This window comes from Balaenoptera ricei, chromosome 15 (assembly GCF_028023285.1).
Source record: "Balaenoptera ricei isolate mBalRic1 chromosome 15, mBalRic1.hap2, whole genome shotgun sequence".
NCBI classification, from domain to species: Eukaryota; Metazoa; Chordata; class Mammalia; order Artiodactyla; family Balaenopteridae; genus Balaenoptera; species Balaenoptera ricei.
The window spans coordinates 37,684,449-37,703,655 of record NC_082653.1 but is presented as its reverse complement, the minus strand read 5'-3'; the positions used below and the strand labels follow the sequence as shown (position 1 = coordinate 37,703,655).

The following is a 19,207-nucleotide window of genomic DNA, read 5'->3' as shown; positions in this document are numbered from 1 at the left end:
TTGATCTCTACAAAACTACACAATCTTGCTTTAATAAACATCACATCCTGACAGTAATAAATAGCGGTTCTTACCTTTTGAAGCCTGGTTAAACCGTGTTGTAAAATTCTGTATGTTTGGATTTCATTATCATCACTTTTCTGCTTAGGATTCCTTAAATTGAAACCCATGTCACGGAAACACATATTGCCTCGGTTCTAGTTTAACTGGTTTTTCTGATTACATAAGGTTATTATACTCTTCTTTTTAAAAAATTTTTGGAGGGTGGGTCAACAATTTATTTTTAAGGTTGACATTTTGTAAGCCCCTTCTTGTTAACACTGATTTAATCATTTTCATTGAAAGAGAGAAAAGTTTCCTTTAAGAGGGATTCATGTACACCTTCAGTAAACATTTTCAAATGCATTTTTTTGGGTCTCCTTTTAGCATTGAAAATGCTAAAAGACTGTGCTTTCGGTTCTTGGAGTTTTGTTTGTTTGTTTTCACTATAGATAAGATTTTCTTCTTTTCAAATGTCTGCAAACATACCTTCATTTCCGTGGTACTCAGCTTTTATTCATCAATAACTCCAAGGCTTGGAGCTTCATGGTAAGATCACGATGCTATAGAAGATGTTCCAAAATGGTGAGATCTGTTAAAGCCTTCATTTTGGTTAAATATAAGTATTTCTGCCTTCATAGGGAAGGCGGAAATATTGAATAACTATAGCAATAACCAACTATAACATCAAAAATGTACACAATATGTACATAGTTAACACTATTTATGTGTATATATTTAACACTATGCTATATATATTTAATAAAATATGAATTATATATTTAATACTATGTGTGTGTGTGTGTGTGTATATATATATATATATATATATATATATATATATATACATACTACTGAACCCTATTATACTGAAAAACATGGCCCAGTCTAACTTTTTTTATTATAAAAGTAACCCTGATTATAGAAGAATCTGGAAAATACACTCTGAGTATGTTCCCAAGTGCAAACCCATTTTGCTCACCACACAACAGGCCAATAAGTCAGGAGATGAGTTTTTGGGGCAAGCAATAACGACTTTATTGAGAAAGCCAGCAGACTGAGAAGATGGTGGACTAGTGTCCCAAAGCACTATCTTACCCAAGTTAGAATTCAGCCTTCTTTTATATTAAAAAGAAAGGCGGGGGGTTTATTTGAAAGTATCCCATTTTTTAGATCTAATAAGAAGTATCTATTTAGTATGTATAACAACTGGAAGTAATTTGAGGTTCAACTGTTTAAATTCAAGACATTTATATCTAAAATTACTAATAGTAATTTTTTGAAGTCTACTACATCAATTATCCTTTTTCTTCCAGTGTATCAAGCTCAGGTTTATTTCTTCTGTTTGCAGCTTCTTATTTTCCTAAATTATTATCAACCTAATTTAAAAGTAAATTTTACCTATAAAATAGTGGAATGACTGCTATTATTAGTACTTACTATTAGTATGCCAACTGTTCTGCACATGTTATTTCATTAAATCATCACATTAACCCTATGAGGCAAGGATTTATTTATTCTTGCCATATTATGGATTAGGAACTGTGACTTAAAAGGTTAGGTAACTTGTCCAGTACCACAAGGCTGATAAGTGCTGTGAGCCTAAGATTCAAAACAAGGGTAATAAATACATACTACTTGTTTTTTTGAAATATTTCTTATTCAGTGAATAGTCTTTATTTTTCTTCTAAATAGCATTTAGCTCATAGCAATATTAATATTTCTACTTCCATATTAACAAATGTATAGAATTCTGTGTATTGGGTTTACTGCTATAATTTTGCATGTAAACTGAACATACTTTGGCTATTCAATGACAAGTGCACAGAAACAGCAAACTCCCCAATTCTGAGGTCACAGGTTAATTTGTATGCTTAAACAGCGATCCTCTAATCCCCATGGAAATCTAAACAAACGTACTTGGGCAATTAAAAAAATTTGTGAAATAGTTGTTTATAATTGTTTGGTTTTTAATTTTTTTCAAATGTAAGACATTCGAATGTGTAGTGGGTAATCTGTAGGAATGTGCAGAGGGTAATTTCTATCCAGAATGCTGGCTAAAAAGACCTTTAGTAGGTACACTGTGATATAAACAAATGGATACTATTTTCTTGAAAATTACTACAAACACTATTGAAGAGAAGAGGAGGCCAACAGTTTAAATCCACAGGAAGTAACAGTACATATGTCTCAGGGGCTTTGAAGAGCACCCTGAGCAAATAGAGAAGGAGAAGTGTAAACAGGTAAGACCCACCTGTAGTGCAATAGGAAGCTGTTCAAACAGACTTGGTACTTTAGAGGGTGAGTTATTAGCATTCATATTTAATGCATTAGAAGCTGTCCATTTCATCTTTGCCTCTTCACAGGCTTCTCCCTCTTTCCTGTTCATAGGTATTGTTTCTCCCAAGTTTATCTGTTGGGGGTTGCATAGACATTGCTCTGAGAAGAGGTCCAAGTATATATATGATATATGATTCTTTCTCTCTCTGGGGGATGCTTCAACAGAACGTCACCTATTTTGGCAACCAATCAATCAATGTATACCCCTCTCCGCAAAAACAATTACAACATTCCATATAAAGGAATGCTATTCAGTGATAAAAGGGAATCGGGAAAAAAAAGAATAGGCTATTCATTCACAGGACAACCTGAATGAACCTTAAATGTATTATGCTAAGTGAAAGAAGCAAGACCAAAAGACTCCAGAATGTGTGGCTCTGTTCACGTGATATCCTGGAAAAAGCAAAACTGTAAGGATGAAAAACAGGGTTTGGGGAGGGGTAGTGTCTGACTAGGGGAAGGTCAGGTGATTTGAGGAGAGAGAGGGTAGAACTAATCTGTATGGCACTGCCAGTGGTGAATACATGATGCTTTGCATCTGTCAATTCCCATTGAACTTTCCAGCACCAAAAGTGAACTAATATATGCAATTAAAAATAAAAAAAAGTCAACCAGGAGATCAGAGCATCCCAAGATGGAATGCAGAGTGTGACAAAAGAATCTATTATTACACGTGTATGACATAACCTCCTTGAAGGGGGTGTGAGGAAAAAAGGCACCAACCTAAGTAACTTTTAAAACAGTGATTTGAATGGAAACTGGAAGACTAAAGTAAAAAAAAAACCCTGCACATAAACACTATACTCTAGTTGGCACAGTTGTTTCCCATAGTGGTGTGGGTTCATAATTCTGAAACTGCTGTACGTATCTACGGTGATTGAATGGGTAAATGAACAGCAGATAATGGAATCCAGGTTTTTCACTGTTGGGATAGTGGGGATTACAGACAAGTAAGGGGGAAAGCTAGAATGAACCATGTGGGACTAGATTAGATTCAGAGATATCTGTCTGAATTCAGGTTTAATTTAATATAGATAGAGCTGAATTTATAGAATTATAGATGTGTGTGTACGTGGGTGACTTTACATAAGCATATTTCATAGCTCTGTTTACTGAGAGAGGCTTGGAAACAATGACACCCCAGTAGCAATGTGCATACCCAGCACCCAGATATTGGTTTCTAATATCATTCTCCAGTAAATGGAACCAAGGCTCCTTGGAGATATGGCCGATTTTAGGGCAAGGACAGGGAAAATACAAGATGAGCCTGGAGCACCTTATAGTGCCAGAAAGTAAGCAAATGCTCAAAAAATAAAAGAGTGGGGTCTTGTCATAGGGACACAGCAGCCAATCTGAAAGAACTCGTAATAACCAAAGCTGGAACAATTTGAGCAACAAACCAACATAGTACAGGCAAACCTCAGATATATTGCGAGTTCAGCTTCAGATCACTGCAGTAAAGCAAGTACCCCAATAAATCGAGACACACACATTTGTTGGATTCCCAGTACATATAAAAGTTATGTTTATGCTATACTGTAGTCTGTTAAGTGTACAGTAGCATTATGTTTAAAAAAATGTACATACCTTAATTTTAAAATGCTTTATTGCTGAAAAATGCTAACCATCATTTGAGGCTTCAGCGAGTTCTAATGTTTTTTACTGGTGGAGGGTTGGAAATATTTTGAGAATTACCAAGATGTTACACAAAGGCAAGAAATGAGCAAATGCTGTTAGAAAAATGGTGCCAATAGATTTTCTTGAGGCAGGGTTGTCACAAACCTTCAATTTGTTAAAAAAAAAAAAAAAAAAAGCAAAAAACAATCTTTAAAGAGCATTAAAGTGAAGCACAATAAAATGAAGTATGCCTGTATTGAATTATAACCCAAAGTATAAAACAAGTAAATATCCATGATTCCAGCCCTACTGAGTCAAATAAATGATTGAATAAATAAATAGGGAGACTTGCCTAGTCTCCTGTGGAGAAGAATTCCAAGTACTTTATGTAGATATACCCTCCCAGGAAGGTAGATCTTGACTTGACACCCCTTGAGTATGGGCTGCACTTAGTGACTTGCTTCTAAAGAGTGAAATGTGGAAAGCGGGAGGGAAGGGAGGGGAATATAACTTTACAGTGTGGAAACCAGGCAACCATGACCTTGGCCAGGTGATCAAGGGCAACGTCATCAGTGGTGAGCCATGTGTACCTTGGATATGATGTAATGAAATTGGTATATTACTCTGTGATCTTCCTCCCCAAAAACCAATAACCCCAGTTTAACCATAAGAAAAACTTCAGACACACCCAATTGAGGGACATTCTGCAGAATACCTGACCGGTAAAATTGTCAAGGCCATCAAAAACAAGGAAAGTCTGAGAAACTGTCTCAGGTCTAAGGAGACTTGACAAATAAAGGTAATGAGGTATCCTGGATGGGACCCTGGAACACCAGGGAAAAACTAATGAAATCTACATAAACTGTGGAGTTTAGTTAATAGTAATGCAAGATGTTAACAATCAGGGGACTAGGTGAGGGATATATGAAAACTCTCTTTGCAGTCTCTCTGTTAATCTGAAAGTACTCCAGACTTAAACGTTTATTTAAAAGAAAAGGGTAGAGACCAAAGGCTTTAGTCCAGGACTGATTGGGGGAAAAAAGACCAAACCTTGTCTTTCACTATGGATAGTTGGAGAAGCACTGATCTGTAAAAACATATGCTCTAGGACAACTTTGACTTATTCTTCCAGTTTGAAATCTATTGTTCTAACTGAGATAGTTTTGAACTCCTTGCTACTTTCTCAAAGGTGTTTTTCTCTTGAAATCCCGAAGTCTGAAGTCACACTTTGTTCTTTGTTCTTTTATCCACCCCCGTCATATTTTATTGCAAACCTTGTTATTGTCAAGGTGCAGCTGACTGGTTTTGTAAGTAGTTTCTGATTTCTTTCTGTTCCTGTTATTCATTCCAGTGTTATTTAGGCTCATTAAAGGGAATATTTGGGCTTGGCAATTTGTCACTAAGATTCGGGTACAAGCACATCATTACCAAGCTATCCAAAATTCAGCAGTGATGATGCTAATGATACACAGAAGTGTGGCCAAGAAAGCATTACAGTTATATACTTAATAAGAACATCACATTTGATCACAAATTAAATCATACAAGTAATCTTCATGCGGTTCCCTATTTACAGCTCAGAAAGTTTCTTCCTCTTCTATAAAATCTGATAACTTCAATTATTATGTGTCTTCCATAAAAAGGTATAAAAAAATGTGCACCTCTTTCTGAGTATGTTACTATTCGAGTACCAATGTTTTTGATTTTGCAAATAATCTGGATAACGAATGTAAAAAGATAATAAATATACCTTTTATAACAAAAGAGTTATAGACTTAAAATTATAATCATCAGTTTATTGTTAGATAGCTAGGGTTTATTATTAAGTGGAGGAAAATTAACTGGAAAATAAGACAATAATATCCTATATATAGTCTTCTAAATGGTTTTTTGATGTCTGATCTCTCTATTGAGATAGGTAAGGAAGAATTTGCAGTTTGAGATTATTGTTTAATATTTGATTTATTTCACCAGTCAAATCAACCAACAGACTTTTTTATCTTTTTTAATGAAATGTTCCTGGGGCCTATTTTCCTCTGTGGTTTAAGTTGGATGGATTCGGGGTGGGATTCTTCCATCAATTTGAAAGCATGAAATGTTTTCTTTAAACAGTGTTCCCTTTCTTATTCCCAGACAATCGTTAGAGGAAACAAACCCTGCAAGGAAACCTCCATCAATGGCCTGCTGGAGGATTTCGACAACATCTCCGTGACCCGCTCCAACTCCCTAAGGAAGGAAAGCCCGCCCACCCCAGACCAGGGAGCCTCCAGCCATGGTCAAGGTCATCGGGAAGAAAATGGATTCCTCACCTTCTCACAGTATTCCAGCGAATCTGATACCACTGCTGACTATGCGACGGAAAAGTACAAAGAAAAGAGTCTCTATGGAGATGATTTGGACCCGTTTTATAAAGGCAGCCTCTCGGCCAAGCAAAATGGGCACGTAATGAAAATGCAACATGGGGAAGCCTACTATTCTGAGATGAAGCCTTTGCAATCCAACAGAGCCAGGTTTCCTGTTGATTATCACACACACTTGGACTCACTGAGCAAACACAGTGAGTACAGTGACCTCAAGTGGGGGTACCAGCGAGCCTCAAGCAGCTCCCCTCTGGATTATCCGTTCCAATTCACGCCTTCTAGAACTGCAGGGACCAGCGGGTGCTCCAAGGAGAGCCTGGCGTACAGCGAAAGTGAGTGGGGACCCAGCCTGGATGACTATGACAGGAGGCCAAAGTCATCATACCTGAGTCAGACAAGCCCTCAGCCCACCATGCGGCAGAGGTCACGGTCAGGCTCCGGGCTCCAGGAACCCATGATGCCCTTCGGAGCAAGTGCATTTAAAACCCACCCCCAAGGACACTCCTACAGCTCCTACACCTACCCTCGCTTGTCCGAGCCCACAATGTGCATTCCAAAGGTAACGTCCACCGCCTCCTTCCTTCTGGTGTGTGGGGTCTCCACAAAGGTGTGCTCCTATAACCTTATACAGATTCTAGAGTGCTGATTTGTCTATAAGTGAGAATCCGTATCAAAATCCTACCTGATTTCCACCCACGAGCCCCAAAGGCAGAGAATTTAGGGCAAGGCACATTTATTCATTAAAATCAAAGCCTTTTAGGAGCTCCTACAAGGGTTCTGGTTAAAAGGCAAAAAAAATTATGTATTTGAAAGATATTCTGATATACTAATGCTAAATGTTATGTGCTCACATGGCATTAAGTCCTGTGTTAAGGAGTATACAGTTGTAGACCATTAGGTGGAGTAACAGTGGTTCGTGCATTCTGGTAAAGAACTGTGGACAGGGGGAAAAAATCAGGATAACGTGGTAAGTTTTTAATAAAGTTAATTGTGTTCAACTCAAGAGATGGTCCCGCATTTTGAGAGTGTGTTTTTTCTACTAGTTTAGTATTCAAATGTCATTGTTTTTTCGTATGAAACTTTGGGATAATAGATGGAATCTGGTTGCTGGGCCTTCTTTGGTGTGCTTTATATTTTGTTTTGTCTTATTGTCATTCCTCTCTTGATACTTTTTCTTTCTAATGTTAGCTGCAGCAAATTTGCTTTGAAATGTGGCTGATCCGTGATATCCCAGAGTTTGGGAATGGCTGTTGGAGGAGTTACTGACTTTGCAAAAATGCCTTGGAAAGTGTGCCAGGGGGTTATTTTCCTGGAGTAACTTAGAAATGTTTTCGCTGCCTCCCCTGTACAGCAAAGTGAAAATGGGACGTCTGGCAGTGGGCTCTAGATTTCAGAGGTCTCAGACCAGTTGAGGGAGACTTGACTTCTTGAAGCGTGATCATGGACCTTTCACCGAATACTGTCTCTTCAACCGCTTGAAGGGCTGCATAGCAAACCCTGGAAGGCAAGCCTGCCTGCATCATCTGTTTGATTGATTGTCAATACCCAGTATTTTTCCTTTGCTCATTATTTCTCATAAACCCAATCCAAGATGTTGAAGTCTTTTAGGGACATGGTGGGAGTGACTAAGCCATACTTAGTCATACTAAGCCACACTTTAGAAAAAGCAAAATAGTTATCACTTTAGTTCCCAACATATAAACTTAAAAATAAATCTTGAGGAAATAAAGACCTGAAATATGTACTGCCAGTTAAAATTTAAATATTGAGAATGTTTTCCATCTCACTGTGTTATTTATTTGAATCCCCATGATCAGGGTATCATGGCTGCCTTTTCTTCCTATGTTCTTGCCGGGGCAATGGTTGGAAAGAAGTCTGTCCAACTAACCAACAAAGTTATAAGAAGCCATATGCATGTGTCATGATGCATGAGATCGTTTATTCGATTTACTGTGCACATCACTTAACCAAAGGAACCTCTTCATAGTTCTAGAGTGAGCTAAGCAAATTAATACATTCTGTAGCTGAATCTAGTTACATTCTCTGGTTTTTGAACATCAGTGGTTACTTTAGGAATAAAGAATGTGATTTTTTTCAGCTTAACTGAGGTATAATTGACAAAATTATAAGATATTTAAAGTGTACAAGATGATGAACTGATATACATTGTGAAAGGATTTCCCTCACTGAGTTAAGACATTCATCACCTCACATGTTTACCTTTTTTGTTTATGTGTGAGAACATTTAGGTTCTACTTGCTTAGCAGATTTCTACAATATAGTGTTATCAACTATAGTCACCATGTTATACATTCGATCCTCAGACCTTATAGCTGAAAGTTTGTAACCTTTAACCAACTTCTTCCTTTTTCCCATCTCCTAGACCCTGGCAACCACTTTTCTACTCTCTGTTTCTATGAGTTTGACTTCTTCCTTTGTTTTTTAAGATTCCACATACAAATGATGCCATTTATAGTATTTGTCATTCTCTATCTAGCTTATTTCACTTAGCATGAAGCCCTTCAGCTTCTTCCATGTTATTGCAAATGACAGGATTTCATTCTCTTTTAAGGCTGAGTAATATTCCTTTGTATATATATATATATTTCTTTGATTCACATTTTCTTATCCATTCATTCGTTGATGGACACATAGGCTGTTTCCATACCATATCTATGCTAATAATGCTGCAATGGGCATGGGAGTACAGATATCCCTTCCAGATAATGATTTTGTTTCCTTTGGATATATACCCAGAAGTGAGATTGCCGGATCATGTAGTAATTCTATTTTTAATTTCTTGAGAAACTTCCTTACTGTTTTCCATTGTGGCTGTACCAGTGTACATTCCCATCAACAGTGTACAAGGGTTCTCTTTTCTCCACATCTTTGCCAGAATTTGTTATCGCTTACCTATTTAATAATAGCTATCCTAACAGGTGTGAGGTGGTTTCTCACCGTGGTTTTGGTTTGCATTTTCCTGATGATTAGTGATGTTAAGCACCTTTTTATATACCTGTTGGCCATTTGTATGTTTTCTTCAGAAAAATGTCTATTCAGGTACTCTGATCATTTTTAAATTAGATAATACGGCGTTTTTACTACTAAATTCCTCACTATTATTTCCCAGTATATTTTGGATATTAACTCCTTGTCAAATATGTGATTTGAAAGTATTTTTTCCTGTTCTGTAGGTTGCCTTTTCATTTTGTTGGTGGTTTTCTTTGCTGAGCAGAAGTTTTTTTTAGTTTAATTTAGTCCTACTTGTTTATTTTTGCTTTTGTTGCCTTTGCTTTTAATGCCAAGTCTAAAAAACAAACCATTTCCAAGAGCAATGTCAAACAGCTTACTCCTATGTTTTCTTCTAGGAACTTTATGGTTTCAGGTCTTATATTCAAGTCTTTAATCCATTTGAGTTGATTTTTGTGTATGGTTTAAGATAGGGGTCCAGTTTCATTCTTTTACACGTGGCTATTCAGTTTTCCCAGAACTATTTATTGAAGAGACTATCCTTTCCCCATTATATATTCTTGTCTCCTCTGTCAAAAATTAATTGACCATATATGTATGGTTTATTTCTGGGCTCTCTATTCTGTTCCACTGATCTAAGTGTGCTTTTTTACCAAAACTATACTGTTTTGATTACTATAACTTTGTAATATAGTTTGCAATCAGGAAATGTGATGCTTCCAGTTTTGTTCTTTTTTCTCAGGATTGCTTTGGCTATTCAGGGTCAAATATGATTTTGTGTGTATGGTATATTTGAATGCTTGTTGTTGGGAGCTGTTTTAGGTCATGGTCATCAAGAAAATTGTGTCCAGAGGCTTTAACCTTTCAGTCATGGAGCTGTATTTGGCCCATTGACATGTTTAGTCACCCAATAGTCATTTTCAACATCTGAAAAATCAAGATATTTCACTTAGAATTCTCAGCTTTTGGGTCTCAGATTTCTCTTATGAAAAATGGGACAACCTGTTATCCCTGGGCCCACATTTTCACATAGCATTGGAAATAGAATTGGCTGGAGGTAAAAGCTGCTCCATTACAAGGGACAGGCTCTGCCCAGCCCACTTCATTAATTTTTCCCATTAGCCTAATCCCTAGAGGCATTTGAGATTTAATATAACCACCAACATCCCTTGCCTACTCATTTCACAGAAGGGGAAAGTGAGGTCCAGAAAGTCACATGGCACACTTAAGGTTTCACAGTTGGTTGGTTGCAAAAGAAGAATAAGAATCTAGATCTGCAGTTTCTCCCAGTTCAGTATTTTTCCCATTATATTGGCATATGTAGTTTTAGGGGTTCAACTGCATTTGCCAATAAAACCCATGAGAGGTCCCAGTGGCCACCAAAACTTTAGGTTAAGTGGAGGAATAGGAAGAGGATGGGAGGAAAGAGGGAGGGAGGGGATAGATTGCTTAATTCTTCACTGATTCCCTCTTCTTGCAGACTTCTAAATATAAGGCAAAGCAGACCTGCTTTATATTTGTCTATTTGGCTACTATTGTGGCTTAAGAAAAAAAAAAAAAAACCCATAACAGTTCCTACCAAGTGTTTTTCAGTCCTTATAATCAGAACTCCAAAGGAGCAATCTGCTGCTCCATGTTTCATAGGAGACCCATGAGAAATTCACGAGCAGGTCTTGTGGGAGGGTAGGAGGTAGGAGGCCTGTTAGTAATTAAAACGTTTACTTGATTAAAAATATAACATCTCTCTAAAAAGACTCAGGTGCCTGTGTCCTTAGAACTAGACTCTTAAAAATCTACCAATCACATTTGGATTTCCTGCTGAGAGAAGAAATAGCAATCATGACTCAGATAATTTGACTTTGGCTCATGGAAAATTCTAGAAATTGATGGGTAATGTTCACATCTCCAATAACAAGAGAAAGCATGAAACTTGAGTAAGTTTCCAGATAGAGCAAAAATGAGGAGGGGTGTGTGTGTGTGGTTGTGTGTGTGTGTGACACCAGCTTTACATTTTGGCTTAAATTTTTAAAAAAATTCACAAATGTTAACCCACAGTAAAAAACTCTTCCAATGTTATCTACCTACCTTTCCCATTAGTGTAACAGGAATAAAGGATGTTATGAAATCTGTAGATATTGGCATCCATCTCTTTAATTTTAAATGTTTTTTTGCTGGGGCTGAGCAGATGAAACCTTGGGGGAAAAGATAAAGCCAAACATATCCATATAGCACCATTCAGATCACAGAATTACCAAAACAGATATGGAGAGAGACTGCTTTCCACCCTCCCCTGCAGACAAGGCTGCCTTATAGGGAGGGAAACTGGCTGGAGACCCTGTTCCAGTGCATTTGGTTTTGCTCATGCCAATGCTTTCCAGGGATGAGGCGGCTGTTGGCTTGGATGTCTGGTGCTGGCTCAGCACATGCATCCCTTGTTCTGGCTCCAACTGCCAAGAAGCCCCCAACGTCATCCCAGATCTGCCAGTTCACGAAACACTGGCTGGTTGCCAGATCCGTGTGTTACCTTGTTGAGCCTCACAGTCCTGTAAATTCTGGAGGTTGCCTGGGATGCATGAAGTGGGAGGAAGGGTTAGTAGAAAAAGAGACCTTTAAGGATGCTGAGGAAAATGGCTGTGTAGCAACCATCCCTGTGATTTGAGAAGCTGGTATTTAGAGTGTAGATAAGTGATCTACACTCTAAATACCAGAAGAGAAGAATGCTGCTTCCTCAGAGCCAGTGGGAGGGAAGAAGGGATAGAATGATGTTGACAGCACTTCTGATGGGCAGCTGGAGACTTTTCAGGAAAGCAGATGTTCTTCAGCTGGGATCCCTAGAAGCTGAGCCTGAGACAGGGATTCTGGAACAGGTGATTTATTGAGGGAGAGAGAGCAATAGGAAAAAAGCAGGATAGGGCAAGGGAAGAAGTCACCAATACAGGCTTTCCACTAAAATTGAGCCTCAGCTGATCCCATGGGAGTTCTAGAACTTTGAACAGGAAACAGCCCAGTCAGTCTGCTCATAGCAGAGCTGGGACCCAGCTTTCTGGGCTCAACCCCCTCAGCCAGACATTGGCGACATCCCCAATGGCACAGGAATAGCTTCTGCGGTGCCACGCCTTAACCTGGCTCCTTACGAGCTCCTTCTAACACCTGCAGCAATAACGTCCCCTTGGTTTGTGTCATCCTGTTCCATTCTATAGCTGGATTTCTCAACCTTGACACTATTGACATTTTGGGCCTGGTAATTGTTTGTTGTGGGGCACCCCATGCACTGTAGGATATTTAGCAGCATCCCTGACCTCTGCTCACCAAAGGCCAGTAGCACCCCTCCCTCACCTGTAACAACCAAAATATCTCTAGACAGCGCCCAATGTCATATGGGGCAGGGGGAGCAGAAGCAACTCCAGCTGAGAAGCCCTGTTCTCTAGCTGTCGTTCCCCAAATGCTTTCTGGCAGTCAAGGCTATAGGTTCCGGAGATAAACTCCCTGGGTTTGAGTCTTGATATTGCCACTTACAGTTGGGTGAATAAACTGCTTAACTGTGCCCTTACTTCTTTATCTATGAAATGGGAATAAAGACTGCCCCTGCCTTATGATGTTGAGTGAGGTTAAATAAGTTGACAATTACAGTAACCTAATTATTAATATGCATCATCTGTATACATCAGTCTGTGTGTATAGTGTGTAGATGGATGACGGCTGTGATGTGACGCTGGAGGTTACTGTGTGCCAGGCACTGTGCTAGACATTTTACAACCATGACCCAATTTTGTCCTCGCAACAACTCTGGAAGAATTCAAGATCATCTCCCTTCTACAGTGAAGAAGCTGAGACTCAAAGAGACTATATCTTTCCTGACGTCCCAAGGATATGAAGACAAACAGCTGAGCCAGGATCCAAAATTAGGTCCATCTCACTCTAAAGCCTACCTATTCCAGAACATTCCCATTTCCACCAAGAAAACCAAGGAGCAGAGAGAGAGATATGAGGCCTTGGGGCCTAGATGCACACACCGCAGGCAGCCCTCACCTTTCTGACAAAGAATGGGTGCTGATTCACAGGTGGATTTGAGGTGCATGGGAATGCACTTTATTCTGTCTGTTCTTGGTAGGCTGGAATCCTCTAAGAAGCGCCTTAGCATCAGCAGACTGTGATTTGTGGGTAAAGCTGGGACCATGGGTTGCAAAGGAAGCATTAAGAGTAGTGATCCCTGAGGCTCTCCTACGCACTCACTGTACCTTGAATGATGGTCTTATTTGATTTTATAAAAGACAGACCAGATTTTCTCACCCATTACAGAAGGCATTGAAGAGCACAAGTTCTAGAATCAGATCCCCAAGATTCCAGCACTTTCTAGCTGTGTGATCTTGTCTGTGCCTCAGTTCATTCATCTGTAAATAGGGTGTCTCAATACCTACTTCAAACTTGTCCTGAGGATGAAAAAAGTTTAATAAATGTAAAGGAGTTAGCACATGGCAAGCCCTCAGTGTCAGCCCTTAGTCTCAGGAATATTTCTGGTTGGAAAACATGTCACCATATCTGCTCTCGCCAGTCACAGGAGCATCCTGTCGGTATAATCTTTTATATATTTTCAAAATATGGGGACAGGTTCTATCTGACTCTGCCCTCACGGCCACTCTGTGCAACCTCATAATTACTACTGTCATCTCTTTAGAGATATGGGTCACGGAAGGCCAGAGTAGCCGTGTGACTTCTCAAGGTCATGCAGAGCCTTAGCAACTGAACTGGCCTGAGGACCACAATCCTGCCACCCCAGTGCTTTCTCTACTCTCCAGAATGGAAATGACATTCTCAGACTTCTTATGGAAGACAGCTGCTAAGAGAGAACAGAAAATTTAGCAGCATTAAGGCAAGAGCCATCATCTCTATAGATGCATAGTTGTGATGGTTCCTGCCAACCAATCCCTCTACCTTACCCTCTTCATCTCCACTGCACAGAGCAGCAAAGTGACCAATGCTGGGCCCACGTCATCCCAAATAGCTAGCATATTAAGGGGCTCTGAGTGAAGAGAGAGGATGCAAGAAAAACAGTGGCATGGTTCCCTAGACCTTCATTCTGGGGTCACCAGTGCAATGATTTTTCCCTGCTCAGCTTCACTTTGCTTTTCCTAGAAGGAAAAAGCAATTGAACCAGTGTGCTCAGCCTCCCTGAATCAATAGTTTAATGTCTCACCATTCTTTGTGGTACTTGTCACGCCCAGATTCAACCAAGGCTCCAGGAACAAAACTGTAGCTCCTAATCTACTAAGGATCCCAGCAGAACACTTTTCAGAGATACTTTAGGGCCTGATGGGTAGTGAAATGACGAGGATGTTGAAATCTGATGGGCTGCGTCAAAAATCTGAGAAGGGGGCAGGGGGAGAGAGAAAGTGCTTAATTGCTTAATATAACAATGGATAGTATTGCCTGTAGATTTTTCTTCCTTTACACATGGGCTCCCGCAAGATGTTCATTAAGGCTCATAAAACATCAAAGAGGTGATTCAGAGCAACATCTCTAACATCTGTCCCTTCTCATGGAGACTTTAGGCATCATTTGCCTATGAATGAACTCATCTTCCCATGAACGTTCTTGTGGTTCAAAGTAAATTGTATTTTGGTCATTATAAGTGGGTTTTCCCGTTACCAAATTAAAAACGAAATGAATCTAACCTGGCATTGTCTGTCCCAGTGCTCTTAGAGGCCCTGACACATTTGAACCATATTCTACAGCAGCGAAGTAATTCCTAAAGGTGCAGCCCCCTTCCCCCCACCATGTCTCTGCAGGCGGTGACAGATCACAGGTCAGAGTACTCTGCTCTTGAATAGAGGATGCATCCTTAGTTTGGAGTAGCAACGGTGGGGGGTGAATTGGATATACTGATTCGGAGGTGGAGGAAGAGCCCAAAATACCCTGTCCCCTTGAGCCTGCTGATGGGAGATTGATTCATTTCTTCAAATAACTAGGGTTTGCCTCTTTGTAGGGGTCATGAGCCACTTGTCAGAACTCTCTGTGTGCATTTGCCATCCGTTTTGTAAGGCAGGGAAGTACACGTCTCTTCAGACTTCGTGTCATAAGGTGTAAATTCCTACATGCCTAAATAGGAATCCAGCCTCACGGTGTGGGAGATTTTCCTGCAAAAATGCTAAATAAGGTGAATGGCTTTCTGCTACATGCAGTTTGGAAACCCAGCAAGTGTCTGATCATCCAGAACTGAACCTCCTTCCCAAGTTCCTTGCACCAGGACCTTAAGGAGACACCTTGATCCCTGAGGTTCTACTGGGCCCTGCCCTTGACCGCTGCTCCCTGCTGTGATATGCGTGCCTCTTTCACTGAAATTGAATGCCAGCTCAAAGTGTGTGCTGTGTCTCTTTGTCATTTGGTCCATATAATAGGCTCTGAAACAGGGCCACTCCATTTAGTAAATGAATATAAGTAATTCATAGGAAACTGAACATGGTTTTGCCTCAAGCGGGGACAGTAGCTGTTGTTTATTAAGATGCCATTGGAGGTGGAACAACTCCCTACCATCCTGTAATCGGAGCTCTCGTGTCAGCAGTCACTTCAGCAGGAGAAATGGAGGCTGGAAAGTCATGGATGGAGACACAGGAGCCCATCTGCCACAGGCCAGGCAGGTGGGGACTGGCCACCATCAGTGGCGTTCCTGCTGTGGGATTGCAGAGCATAACAGCAGGGATGCAGGTCACAGGGTTTAATGAATCCCCTTCCCCTAATTATCAGTCTCTAAAATGTCCCTACAGAGAAAGCTAGGTACTGATTCTCTCCCAAATCCTTACAAGCAGACGTTTTTCTTTCCCCAAGCCAAGCCAAGCCTGGTCCTGTTACCTTTCCCTTTGAGTCAAGTAAGGACAATTTAAGATGTCCTTTTCTTGCTCAGAGCCTCATGATTCACTTTTATCCTGCATTTGATTTGTGGAGAACAAGCAGCACGCAGCCTGGCTTTTTTTCATTTGGGAGATGAGCAGTGTCTTTGCTTTATTGTACTTTGAAAGGTGTACTGGAGCATCACACTCAGGCACTGGAACCGGCTGCCTTCCCATCCCCTATAACTGCAAGGAGTGGATAGAGAGACACCATCCTTCATGGAAACTTCCGCAGTCCCCATTCTGTGGACGCAGACTTAACAACACGCCTGCCCGTGCACACACACACACATCCAGCACAATCCAGCCGCAGCCTCCCTGTCACCAGCACGGAAGGCCACAGTGACAAATAGATGCTGCCGCAGTGTTTTTTTCCTTCTTTTCTTTCTCTCTCCTTCCCCCCACCAAGCCTTTTTTCCTAGCCTTGGCATAAAATGGTCAAATGATGTTCTACTGCAGAATTCAATTTCACAGTTCAGTTAGGTCCTTGATTACACTGCCAAATTCAGATTAATGTGCATTTAACTAACATGGATCAGGGGAATTCTGGCTGGCAGCCAGCTGTAATCGGAGTAATTGATAGCTGTGTGGAGTTTTATGCCCTGTCCACCCCAGCACACCACTGGTGAAATTGATTGATTAAATGAATTCATTGCTATAATTATTTATAATTTTGATACATCGCAAGCCTGTGACTGGCCCGATCCTTGGAGATGTGCTCATTGTGGAAGGGGAATCTGGCTGAGTTGTTAACTGAGGATTATTTATTCCCATATAATACTGCTTTTTTTTTTTTGTTTTTTTGGTCCTTCTTATTTTTTGATTGGGTTTGAATAGAGACATGAAAATGTCCGTTTCTTTAAGATTTAATTTATATTGAATTCTAAAAGGCATTGGGAAACTAAAAACTGAATATATGTTATTAACCATTTTAGAGGAAGGAAACTAAGACTGTTTCTATGTCTTTTCAGTAATTTTAAAGATTCCTGTAGTGAGAATTCCTTCTGAGAACGTATCTGATTTCCAATGACAATTAGTGGTCCTGTGACATCAACTAAGCAGTTTGGCAGTCTGGTGATATCAGCCTGGGTAATAATTTACAAAATAAATCTGTTCTCCTCTTATAACATCTTGCCATATGGAGATCACCCTTAAAAGTATGCAGACCATGGTCTCACTTGTATGAAACTATTGATACTTTTCCACAGAATCACAGGACTGTTCTCTTTGGAGGAGTGGGGGAAGCCTTTCTGGTGTCTCTTTATTGTTTTCTCTCCTGCCTTGTGGCTTTCCACCCCTGCTCCCTATGCCCTTGCAATAAGGTCTTAGAAGGTAAACTATATGCATAGATCTTTTGGAAATGGTTTGGGGCACGGATGGTGGGAGGCACATTGGATTTGCTTATTAAATATCTGTACCTTTCCCTGGTCCAATTACACCACATTGTGGTTTCACTAGATGATAAAATCCTACATCCCTCTTGAGATGCTACAGTCCTGCCCACGTGGACTCCAAATGTACTCCTTTTGTTCTAGAATATATTTGTAAATCAGGTTGTAGAAAAGGTAGCCCAGTTCAAGCTTCACTCTTCTGCAAGTCTCTCTTATAGACATGAACGTGTATATATGTACAAAACAGTATATATGGACAAATTCATCATTTTTGTTTCACCCATTTATAATTATAAGATATCATGGGAAAGATGATTTAGAGTAGAACAGTTAAATAATTATAACAGTTTAAGAGCCATGTAAAAGGGCCAGGAGGCCATGTTATAGAAGAAAGCTTGGGCTTTCTTTCTTGAACAAACACACAGAAGAAAGTTTGGACATTGCAGCTGAACACAAAATCCTGCTCTGGCCAAAGTAAAAATGAAAGCAGTGAATTATGTATATATGAGCAACTCATTTTGCTGTGATGATTATTCCTTTTTTGTATATTTTGAGCTGATTTCTATAAGCCAAGACTGTTAACACACACACACACACACACACACAAACACACACACACACACACACACACACACACACACACTTAATTTTTCTTTTCACCCCCCTACCCCAGGCATTATCATCCATCATTTTCTGGCCCAGTTCTTGCATTTGGCCTCAGGCTGCTCAGACATCTGGGCCCCCAGTGAAACACCCTAATCAGGCTTTAGCTCCGTAGCAGTCACTCTACACTGTGCCCACCTCTGTCCTGACCCTGTCTACCTTTTCATCATTGAAAGATAGCTCTGAGAAGGTATCAAGGACCCAGGTTCTAAAGTGACATTGTCTGGATTTGAACCCCAGCTCGACTTCTTAGGAGCTTTGAGACCTTTGCATGACTACTTAAACCCGTGGTGCCTCAGTTTACTTTTCTGTAAAATGGAACAATTACAGGACTTTATCTCACTGTGTAACTTGGGATTTAAATGTAGCCATGTACATGAAATGCTTGGAACAGTCCCTGGCACGTGGGAAGCACTCAGCAAATGTCAAGTATCATTATTAACATCAGTGTGAGTTACTCCTGTGAGACAGGCTTCTAACAGAGCAGTTGGTTAATGGAAGGGGCCCCGACTTTGCTCCCAGTAAAACACCCCTACTTTTTATCAGAGAGAATGTCCACCCTTGATTACGTAGGCCAGGGAGGTGACAACTAGTGGAAGAAATGCCAAGGCAGGCAAGAAAGCAGGCCTGTGGTGCCAGTGTGTCCGGCAGCTGGGATATGGACACCCTCCCACTGGAGGTGAAGGCCTGACTTGAGCCGAAGAATCGGTTTGTGTAATCTTCTTGGAGGTTTGGGGCAGCTGGCCTCAGATTGCTTGGGAACAGTTTCACCTCCCAAAGCCTCAACTTTATCAATACAGTGGGATTAACTGCCTTCTGCTTGACTCTTAGAGTGAAAAATCATGAGGCCAGCCACCAACGTGTGGGCCAGCGATAGTCACCATCATGGAAACCTTGGGTCATCAAAACCCAACTGAGAGCCATGGTTCTGCAACATGGTGGC

The 19,207-nt window shown here is 40.3% G+C and overlaps 1 protein-coding gene across 1 annotated transcript in view; it reads left to right on the top strand.

Moving 5' to 3' along the window:
- PAK5 (p21 (RAC1) activated kinase 5) overlaps positions 1 to 19,207 on the top strand; it is a 318,508-nt gene that overhangs the window by 268,649 nt on the left and 30,652 nt on the right. Inside the window, exon 4 of the mRNA XM_059896634.1 lies at positions 6,130 to 6,915. Within this exon, the coding sequence (XP_059752617.1) occupies positions 6,130 to 6,915 (786 nt within the window). The remainder of the gene's footprint in view (positions 1 to 6,129; positions 6,916 to 19,207) is intronic.